The 11,290-nt window shown below is 41.4% G+C and overlaps 1 protein-coding gene across 2 annotated transcripts; it reads left to right on the top strand.

The window, feature by feature from the left end:
• The first annotated feature begins 532 nt into the window (after positions 1–532).
• Positions 533–8,245, top strand: LOC139580421 (ATP-dependent RNA helicase SUPV3L1, mitochondrial-like). Of its 2 annotated transcripts, none has more exons than XM_071409078.1 (15): positions 533–1,019; positions 2,625–2,702; positions 2,833–2,940; positions 3,060–3,174; positions 3,492–3,660; positions 3,824–3,932; positions 4,111–4,188; positions 4,351–4,442; positions 4,602–4,782; positions 4,999–5,092; positions 5,525–5,744; positions 5,868–5,948; positions 6,072–6,248; positions 7,305–7,453; positions 7,644–8,245. In XM_071409078.1, exons 1-15 carry the CDS (start codon positions 734–736, stop codon positions 8,050–8,052), a joined length of 2,346 nt encoding a protein of 781 aa, XP_071265179.1. In that variant the 5' UTR covers positions 533–733; the 3' UTR covers positions 8,053–8,245. The 2 variants fall into 2 exon arrangements, with proteins under 2 accessions (XP_071265179.1, XP_071265181.1); XM_071409080.1 differs by lacking the exon at positions 533–1,019 and adding an exon at positions 1,720–2,174.
• The last annotated feature ends 3,045 nt before the right edge of the window (positions 8,246–11,290 follow it).

Genomic DNA, 11,290 nt, shown 5'->3' with positions numbered 1-11,290 from the left:
ACAAGAATATTGTTTTCCATTGATCTCACTCAAATGCTGAGTTATAGTAGGCATTTTAATTTCGTGCATTTGTGCATAACTAGAGCTGCTAACTCTCACGCATTAACCGTGAGACACATGCAATTGACATTGATCACGCAAACTCACGCTACACCTCTTATATCACGCTGAATCCCAGAAATGTGTTGTTTTTTTGTGTGCTTTATTTTCATGAATTGTGTTCAGGTATGAATATGAAGGCAGCACCTCCCCAAACGCGATCATAATTTATAACTAACATTTGTTTTCAGGTTTTTAGCAATGCGCACTTTAACCTTTGATCCGGCTTTGACCTTTTCAAGGGCCTTTTGATTTGTGAAATGTAGGCACCACAGACATGCCAGAGTATTATCAGTAGATATGTGCTCATATAGTACATATATAATTTCAACGTATAATCACGGTATTTTTATAGAAACAATTATGTTTTCTAATTAATTCAACGCATTTCCGGAATTACTATATATATTTTGACATATTGCTACAGGCATATTTTTGGACTCCAAAGCAAACAAGGGTCCTCCTGCACGTTGTATCACAGAATGAAGCCCATGTAGACAGTCTGCTACAATACTGTGAAAAGACTTACCAGCAAAAGATTATGACACATTGCATAAAATGGGACATTGAAAAGTGTTTATTGACACACACCAGACAAGGCAACATAATCGCGGACTGTATCTAGCAACCAAGGATGTCAGTAAACCGCTGTATGTTGTTATTCTCAAGAGTACAGCACAGAATATGCGCCATATCTGTACGAAACAAAAACGCTCTGGTGGACAGTCCTTGTGGAAACTTTGGATCTACAACGTCATTGAATGACCCCTGGTCTGGTCTTCTGACCTCCAGACGAGGTGTTTATTCGAACAGCTCGTCACGATCACCAGACACCTCACTATTTGTGCCTCTCAACATCAAGAGTGATGTCGGCGATGGTTGGGCTGTGGGAGCTGAGCTCACGCAACCTTTGGACAGAAGTACTGTATTTTTAACACCTATATTGTTGCGCTATATGTTAATGTTGTTGATTGCCAATTAGACAGATGAGCTGTTAGTATAGCAGAAATTGACTTATTTTTGTCATTTAGTGCCAAGATGGCTGCGAGGTGGCTTCAATACAGCACCCCCTGTCTGTCTTCCAGGGTTATACACAATATTGGAAGATCATGTACCATTATGCTTGTTTACAATAAGCTGCACTGAGGTCAGAAGGCAATCAAGTTTACATGAAGACACCGTGGAGCTGGCACGAGATATGGGTGGGAAAACGTACCTCAATGCAGAGATGGGATAGGCCATTGTACCTTTATCCACACTACAATCAAGAAGATTGACATACTGCTAGTTTCCCAGAAATCAACCCTTTTTGCCCTCATGCTAGTTAGCAGTAGCCACCGGGGCCATTTTGGAATGGCCGTGACAGCCAACCAACTCCTTTGTTCAATGCAACGTGCCATTCCATAATGGCTGCTGCTAACTAGTATGAGGATGAAAAGGACAGTTGTCTGGGAAAACTAGCAGTACTTATATCTTCTCGATGGAGCAGTGTGGATAAAGGTACAATTGAGTTCAGTGGCATATCCCATCCCTGCATTGAGGTATGTTTCCCAACCCATATCTAGCACCGGCTCCACACTGTCTTAATGAAGATCTGATAAAGATATTCTTTAAAAAATCTAATAGGGAGAGTCAACTAAATGTGTTAACCCTCCACCTCTCTCAAGCCAACTGGAGCACTGTACCAGGTGCTCTTAAATATCCTCAGTGCCAGCAAAGGTGAAACGCCTTCTGACTAAGGAGATGACAAGCCAGCACAGGTGTAACACATACTGACTAACGAGATGACAAGCCAGCACAGGTGTAACACATACTGACTAACGAGATGACAAGCCAGCACAGGTGTAACACATACTGACTAATGAGGTGACACCAATCGGTGCACCCAACCTGGTAACATCCAACCTCGAAATCTAAATGGGAAAACCAAAACCTGTAACAATGTGATATGAAAGTAGAGGGATTTATGTTTCTAGAACTGTGCTGCAATTGAGAATGGTGTCATGTTTGGATGCAATATTTGTCTGGCTTCCAGAGCCAATTCGCCTTTAAGCAGAACATGTAAGGTCCTTTGGGTAAGAGTAACATTAGGCTTCTTTAGTCCAATATTGGGCTAAATGTAACGATGATTACTTTCCGACCCAAGTGCAGCTCAGTGTAAACAAGCGTAAAGGTAGAATCGGTATATTTGGGCAAGCCATGGCCTGCCCCAGTATCTGTCCATTAGAAATGTCAACAGTGAGTGTGATGTCCTCGACATCTCTAACGCACAGATACTGGGGCAGCCATGGCCCTGAGACATGGTGGCTGTATTCTAACGGTATACTATGTCTTACAGCCAGCCATGTCTCAGTGACAGCTCGCTATGAGTCTGAGACTTGTGAACGTTTGGTCACATTCCCTGTCAATATATATTTTGAAAAGGTTGTTTGCTGGGACTCTCTTCCTATAATGTTTATAGCTTCAAGAATAGGCCTGGTACATGGCTGTTTTATCAGTCATTACTATGTGGTTTCTCATAACAGGTGAACTTCTAAAAATACTGAATAAGTTCTACAAGAGGAATGAGATGCAAAAAATTGCTGCGGATCAAGGTCTCGATGGTGAGAACAACAATCATTTTCAACTAGTTGGCCTACTGGTATGGTACCCTCATCAAATATATGTTTAGTGATCATACTCTTCCAACCAAGCCTCATGGGCATACCAAAACATTCATCTCTATGTTGTTAGCTCGTCTCTTTCACCAAGCCTTCATCAGTTTTCGGAAGTATGTGCTGGAAATCTCTACACTCAGTGCAGACCTTCATATCATCCTCAATGATATATGCTGTGGAGCAGGTGAGTTCAACACTCTGCTTATGATGTAATGAATCAGGTGATTGAAAGCAACTGTGAGCTGGAACTGAGAACCCCTCACACCCTGTCAACTGATGAGTGTGTTTGCTTGTGTTCACCAGGCCACATAGATGACCTTTATCCTTACTTCATGAGACATGCAAAGCAGATTTTCCCCATGCTGGACTGCATGGAGGATCTACGAAAAATCAGTGATCTGCGTGTACCAGCTAATTGGTAAGTATCACACTTCATCTTCATGTGATCTCAACATTAAACACATTTTACAATAGTTTTTGTGGTTTTATTGTCACATACACTGGGATAGGTCCAGTGAAATGTGATGTTTTTAAAGGGTCAGCCATAGTAATGTGGTGCCCCAAGGGCAAATTAGGGTTAAGTGCCTTGCTCAAGTGCACAAAATCGGCTCATGTATTCGAACCAGCGACCTTTCGGTTACACGCCCAACGCTCAAGATATTTACACATACAGCGCTGTGTTCACACAATACTCCACACAAGTGTCTTTCAGCCATGCACCTGAATGTTTCCCAGGTACCCTGAGGCTAGAGCTATCCAGAGGAAGGTGATATTCCATGCTGGTCCGACCAACAGTGGAAAGACCCATCATGCAATTCAGAGATACCTGGCTGCCAAGTCTGGTGTCTACTGTGGACCGCTGAAGCTGTTGGCCCACGAGATCTTTGAAAAGAGCAACACTGCTGTTAGTATGACCCCTCTTTCACTAGTAAACCTCCATAGAGAAGACATTAAGAAGGCTTTTTGTGTAGCTAATACCTTGAAACAATTGAAGCAAAAATGTTTAATTTAATTCTCAGAGCACTATGTAGAAGGAGGACGTTAAATCAAAGTTTATTTCTCCCCAGGGCGTGCCATGTGATTTGGTGACAGGAGAAGAGAGAACATTTGTGGATGCGGAGAGACAAGCTGAGCATGTGGCCTGTACTATCGAGATGTGCAGTGTCACAACTCCATGTCAGTGTCTTATCTTACCTCTCAACTTAACCTCATGTACATGAAATATGTTTATTTTTATCACTTCAATGTAAGTATTGGGTTCATGTTCTGCTAGAGCTAGATATTTGTTGACATTGGTTATTACCTGCTGTGTTCACTAACATGTGAAATGTGTCTTCTTGTGTGTTCTGTCCAGATGAAGTAGCGGTTATTGATGAGATCCAGATGATTAGGGACATATCAAGGGGATGGGCCTGGACCAGGGCTCTTCTCGGTCAGTAACTTCACTGTGACCATTGGGACAAACTACAGACCATTGGAGTATTGTTATTGTATAGAAATGACCAGCTATTTACTAGGTCAATAACAATATTGTACAATTATAATTTCACAGTAATAACTAATGGATTATTTGTTTTTCTCTGTTTGGGAATAGGTTTGTGTGCTGAGGAGATCCATGTGTGCGGAGAGCCTGCTGCGATTAACTTTGTCACAGAGCTCATGTACACAACAGGTGAAGAGGTGGAGGTGAGTCTGGCCAGTTGTCTTCTAATGAGACTGTCAGTCATTTGGGGTAGAAGCCTGCTTGTCATTTACATGATTCTGCTGAATATCAATTAAAAACTGTGAATTCTAGTGTTAAAAAAAGAAAAGCCAAGTGTCTTACAGTTGACATTCTACTGGCAGGTTCGTAACTACAAGAGGCTCACTCCGTGCTCCATTCTGGACCGTGCTGTGGAGTCTCTGGATAACCTGAGACCAGGCGACTGCATCGTCTGCTTCAGCAAAAACGATATTTACTCCATCAGTAGGCAGATCGAGATCCGAGGCCTGGAGTGTGCAGTCATCTATGGAAGCCTTCCACCCGGTAAGGCTTTCCTCTGTTCTTAGATGTCCACAGAGCACAGTGATTGAGGTGATGGAGATTTAGAATGGTGTGAAAAATGTAAAATATGGACATTCAACTTGTTCGGGTGCTGTACAGAAAAACTAAATGGCTGATATACTCCCGCTGTGACATCACACAATCCTTGAGGTGTAATAGTGTGTAACATTAAAGCACTGTCAATCATCTGCTCAACAGGGACCAAGCTATCTCAAGCAAAGAAGTTCAATGACCCAGAGGACCCATGTAAGATCCTGGTTGCAACGGATGCCATCGGGATGGGACTAAACCTGTGAGTTGAGCATTGAAGCTGATCTTGTTGGCTTATTGTTTTAATTGACCTCTGACAATCCATATTATGTTTGAAGTACATTGTTCTACACATTGTCATAAAACTACTAAACAGAAAAAAACCTACACATTTCTTGCATGATTAGTTGATTTCAGTTTGTTGTAGTTGTTGCAATGCACGAAATGTACAACTTGTATTGTATTATAGGTTTAAAAAGGCTTCCGACATTTGTAATTTTTACTTTGAATTTGAATTTATTTTTCCTTTACCAAAAAATCTATCAACCCCTACAAAAATGTCCGTTAATTACAGTCCACGTAATAATTCACATTTCCTCTTGCTGCAGGATTATTTTGCATGCTGTAGCAAACTGGCTCAAATTAAGATCCGACAGCTGTATAAGCTCTGTCTACCATGCCCCTCCCACATTAGGAGTATCAAGAGAATCATCTTCAACTCCTTGGTGAAACCCAACATCAATGAGAAGGGTGAGAAGGAGCTGGACACCATCTCCACGTCTCAGGCTCTCCAGATCGCCGGGCGGGCCGGACGCTTCAGCTCCATCTTTAAAGAGGGTGAGGTCACCACCATGCACCGCGACGACCTGCCTATCCTCAAGGAGATACTCAGCAGGACCATCCACGCCATCGAGGTGAGGAATATGGACCGTTTCTGACCTTTGATCTCCTGTGTGTGGTATATCTGACTATTTAATATCCTTTATTTAATTTAATGACAATGAAGTATGATATTATGTTAATTTTCCGAATCCTAGATAGCTGGGCTGCACCCTACAGCAGAGCAGATTGAAATGTTTGCCTACCACTTACCTGATGCCACCTTGTCCAATCTGATAGTAAGTAACTTTACTTCAATACAAATTACTCTGTAATGAGAATTAAGATTTACTGTTAAATTCACAGATTAGTATAGAATTATGTGTTAATTTAAAAGTAACCCTTTTTCTTTCTATCCCCAGGATATTTTTGTGAGCCTCTCGCAAGTTGATGGTATGTACTTTGTGTGCAACATCGATGACTTCAAGTTCCTGGCTGACATGATCCAGCACATTCCCCTCAACCTGCGCTCTCGATATGTGTTCTGCACTGCGCCCATCAACAAGAAGCAGCCCTTTGTGTGCACCTCCTTCCTGAAGGTAGGAGCAGAGACCTCTTTACAGCAGAATCATCCCCATTCCATTAGCAACACTGGTTAAAACGTCTGGGCCCGCATTCACATTGTAGGAATGGTCATAAACGGTATCGCCTTTTTAGGCCATTATCAACCCTTTACACTCGTACCCGTATACAGGTTGAACATGGCAGATTTGGACACTGATAAGTGCCCTAAATTGGAACGCATTGGCTGTACAGTAACATGCTATTTATAATGGACTTTTTTGGGATTGCTTAAACAACAACAGTAATTGTGTAAAGGTGGGGATGCAGGGCTGTGTTCCAAACAAACAACCACAAATGTGTTTGCTTCAGTTCCTCAACGGCAAAGCTAGGAGAGATCAAAAAAGCACCTTATAGTTGAAGGCTCTTTTCTTGAGCCATAAAAGTACATTTAAATTCCGTATGAACTGTGCCCAGTCTGGAGAGGTGTGTGTCCACTTGGAGACACCAGTTAGATCTCACACTCAAACTCTTGTAATTATTTTGTCTTATATTGCACCTACCCCAAAATTGTCATGGATATTGTTGTTATGTAACTCCATGTATCCAGCATATTTTCAGATTTCATTATCAAATGTGGCAAAAAGTACAGTAAAGTACAGGGGGAACCTGACTCTAGATCAGCACTCCTCCTCTGAGACACTTTGTGAATACGGGCTCTAACCTCTGAATTGTCCTGTCATTCAGTGATGGGTCTACTGTTTGGAATATAGAATTTGTCATGGGAAGCACACATCCTTGCATGAGTCGCTCCATTGGTTCATATTCTGGCATGATCAGTATGTTGCCAGTTTGCCTCTGATATGAGCCGTCTTCCGGTCGTACAGTAACTATAGCAACATTGATAAGCTTTTGTTAGTTGTTGGGCTTCAAGGAACATGACATCAGTGTTGTTACGGCAGCAGTATTGATAAGATCTATTGTGGGTTGGGTGAAACATTACGGCGACTATGGTCTAAAGGTAATCCTATGGTAATTGGGTCTGGATGATGAGACACTGAGTGTTTGTGAGGTGACGCTCTCGCCGTCTCCAGTTTGCCAGACAGTTCAGCAGAGATGAGCCTCTGACCTTTGACTGGGTGTGTCGGCTCGTTAGCTGGCCCCTGGTTCCACCGAAGAACATCAAGGACCTGGTGCACCTGGAGGCTGTCCATGATGTGCTAGACCTCTACCTCTGGCTCAGGTGATCCCGTCTCTCACCACTCTACCTTACCAAAACCATTCACCAATCAAAATGACCAAGTGTTCTTGTTGTGCTAAAGGTCATCACAGTATTTAGTAACACAATGTGCCTAATGAGGTCATTGGTTGTCTTTATTGCAATTATTCTCAATCAGATATTAATAATACTCTCTTTATGACTTTCTCTCCAGCTACCGCTTCATGGACATGTTCCCAGATGCCAATCACGTCCGAGAGATCCAGCAGGAGCTGGACAGCATCATCCAGTTGGGCGTGCGCAACATCACACGGCTTATCCGAGCAACGGAGACCAGCGCCACCCCTGGGACAGACCCCCTCTCCAACCAGAGGAGGCCGGGGCCCAGCCCAGTATCCCCAAGGAAGGTTCGAGGAGCTCCCAAGGCCCAGGACAGTGGAATAGAGGCTGGGCAGCTGGACAAGTCCCTAGGCTCCCGCCTAGTGCAGGAGGGCTTACTGACTCCCGACCTCCTAAGGCAATTGCAGAAGGAGTGGTCCAAGGAGCACCGTCAAGAGGAAGGAGGAGTCAAACTGGTTGCGGAAACTTTGAATAATAAAATTAAAGGGAGGAAGAAAAAGTGACCGCTCTAGTCTCTGACTTAGTTGTTGTGAAAAACAGGACCTGTTTCCTGTTATTTTGACGGGACTTCATACCAGTCTGTATTATGCAGCTGTTGACCAATTGGACTGTGTGTGTCCCAGCTCCTGTCTATAACTGCTCAAAAACAGTAATTTTGTGGGCCATAGGGTAAATAAATATCTTATTACAAAGTCATTTTGTAGTCTTATTTTATTTTTATCACTTAAAGTAAAATGGTTGACTGCATCACGTAGATAGTCCGTCTCATGCAGCAAGCAATGACTCATTTTTACACTGAGGTAACATTCCTTGAGCAATTTGTGCCCATCCTATGCTTGGGCTAGACTACTGTAACATAAACTTAAATGTTTTATGAGACATCGTCTCTTGCACTTTACACCACTAATTATATTCTCCTATGTATGATTTGCGAAACTGACAGTATATGTGATTGATAAAATAAAAGTAACATTTTTCTTTTGACAAGGTTTTTGTATTTATTTTATGTGAGACGTAAGGTGACAAATCTCGAATTCTTTATTTTACTCGTAACGACAATGTAAACATGTCCTCAAGCTTTATAACAAATGGTTATAAAATGTCATGTCGGTGATTTTCTTGCCTTATGACACTGATTATAATGTCTTTATAATGAACACTTCATACCACATGATAAAGGTTATGTGACACTTAGAACGCAGCACAAGGTCTCAGCATGGTCTAAGTGTTCTTTCTGAACTGGGAATAGTTTTAGCCACTTTCAAAACCCAAGAGCCACTGGGAGTGTGAATGGAGACAGAATTTCATTATTTCCTAATTTGTTACAAAACAATCACATTTGTGAACTGCTTGAAGCTGTTATTTGAGAGAGGGGATATGTTTCAACCTTCTGAATTGTTAGAAATTAAAGCAGTGCGCACTCTGATACTGTGACTGAAATGACCCTGGATCCTCCAACCAAGGTCCTAGGAAAAACATGGGCTTGATACCGTATATAGATCTAGGCTTCCATTTCTGTTGTTGAACCCATTATTTTCTTTTGAATTGGACACAGTTAAAAGGTCCCATGGTTCCAAAGGAAAGTGCTCTTTGGAATAGAGCCAAGGCATTGCTAGGAGTAGTGAGAGAGAAAGACTAGAGCTAGGCTACTCATTACTGAGCCAATGGAGGGGCCATGGATTAGGAAAACAACTAGTTGAGGAAGAAAAACACTCATACAACACTCACATTGTAGCTGAGGGGACACAGAGCCACAAGCTCAAGGACTAAAACAGTTTCCTCTCGAAGTTTATGAGATTGTTCTGATTAAGGTTGTATTGCTTTGAGAAGACACAGTTGTAGTTGCAGGATAGAATTTACAGGTAACAGAAGTGAACATGTTTGCTGTGCACTTCCTCTCTTTCCATTCCTCCAAGCCTCAGGAGGACCAAATCAAGAATGTGACACATTTCTGATGTGTGAAGGATCGTATTTGATCAGAAACCTTTTTTTTTGTTGGTTATATGTACATACTGTAAGTAGCCTAGTTGCTATAGAAATACGGATGTTGGCGACACAAAACATGTAAATTGTGTGCCATACATTTACTGTACAGGATTACATTTTTGTCATTTGTATGGATGCTTTGATTTATGTACGTTGGAAGCAAAGTAAACAATCATAGTCATTTCCCCCAAGTTTGTTTGTGACAAACAACATAAAGGATGGTTAACTATTTCTAGAGGGAGATTTTCTTGGCAAAAATGTTAATGTTAGTTTCCAAATAGTTCATAGCAGGATTTAGTGCAGTTTACAGGATCACTGTCATTTTATTTCATTCATACCTGCATGTGAAATACCTGTTTGAGACAGATTAAGCCTTTCTATGAGGAGGCCCTTCATTCAGGGATGAAACCCTGGCTGTCGTGGTTGCTTAATGTGGCTACATTTATTTCACACTGTTGCTTGAGGATTGCTTAACCTTGTTGCATTATTCGTTTCCACGGAGACACAGTTAAGATTGTGAGGAAAAGGGGGACCTTGTCCTCTGAAACCATGTTTATTGGAATGGGATTTGTAATCACACAGTCTAACATGTTTACTGATATATGTAGAGGGCATACAATACATACACTAGCGTTCAAAAGTTTGGGGTCACTTATAAATGTCCTTGTTTTTGAAAGAAAAGCAAACATTTTTGTCCATTAAAATAACATCAAATTGATCAGAAATGAAGTGTAGACATTGTTAATGTTGTAAATGACTATTGTAGCTGGAAACGGCAGATTTTTTCATGGAATATCTACATAGGCGTGCAGAGGCCCATTATCAGCAACCATCACTCTTGTGTTCCAATGGCACGTTGTCACATTTACTCCCTCTCCAGCCTCTAGGTCATCAGGTTGCTGATTATCCCGCACATCTGTCACCATCGTCAACAGCACCTCATGACACTCACCTGGACTCCATCACCTCTTTGATTATCTTCCCTATATCTGTCACTCCCCTTGGTTCTTTCCTCAGGTGTTATTGACTGTTTCATGTCAGTGCGTTGTTTGTGTTTATTGTTTTATTTATTGAAACACTCCACTCCCTGTACTTGCTTCCCAACTCAGCGCACTCGTTACACACGTTGTTAGCTAATCCAAGTTTATCATTTTAAAAGGCTAATTGATCATTACAAAATCCTTACGCTATTGTTAGCGCAGCTGAAAACTGTTGATTAAAGAAGCAATAAAACTGGTCTTCTTTAGAGTAGTTGAGTATCTGGAGCATCAGCATTTGTGGGTTTGATTACAGGCTCAAAATGGCCTTTTAAATGATAAACTTTGATTAGCTAACACAACATGCCATTGGAACACAGGAGTGATGGTTGCTGATAATGGGCCTCTGTACGCCTATGTAGATATTCCATTTAAAATCATCTGTTTCCAGCTACAATAGTCATTTAAACATTAACGATGTCTACACTATTTCTGATGAATTTGATGTTAATTTAATGGACAAAAAATTTGCTTTTCTTTCAAAAACAAGGACATTTCTAAGTGACCCCAAACTTTTGAACAGTAGTGTACATTAACTACAGTATGTTGTAATTTCAAGTAGTCAGCTGTGTGGTTCTCATCAGGGGTTGAATTATTATTTGGTTCTGAAACTATCCCCATAATTGATGGCTTTTACATAATTTTCAACATAAATACTGTAGTCAATTCCCGGCCCAGTGCAGTAGCAACAGTTGAGTCCTTTTTAAGACTCTTTCAT

Source organism: Salvelinus alpinus, chromosome 7 (assembly GCF_045679555.1).
Source record: "Salvelinus alpinus chromosome 7, SLU_Salpinus.1, whole genome shotgun sequence".
NCBI lineage: Eukaryota > Metazoa > Chordata > Actinopteri > Salmoniformes > Salmonidae > Salvelinus > Salvelinus alpinus.
Note: the sequence above shows the minus strand (reverse complement) of the source record. Positions and strands in the feature narration are given on the sequence as shown.

Excerpts from the sequence above, each read along its gene's own strand:
- LOC139580421 (XM_071409078.1), top strand. The coding sequence starts at position 734 with ATGTCAGTAAACCGCTGTATGTTGTTATTCTCAAGAGTACAGCACAGA. Across the intron at positions 3,933-4,110 it reads GTGCAGTGTCACAACTCCAT|ATGAAGTAGCGGTTATTGAT; the intron begins GTCAGTGTCTTA and ends TGTTCTGTCCAG. Across the intron at positions 5,093-5,524 it reads ATCGGGATGGGACTAAACCT|GAGTATCAAGAGAATCATCT; the intron begins GTGAGTTGAGCA and ends CTCCCACATTAG.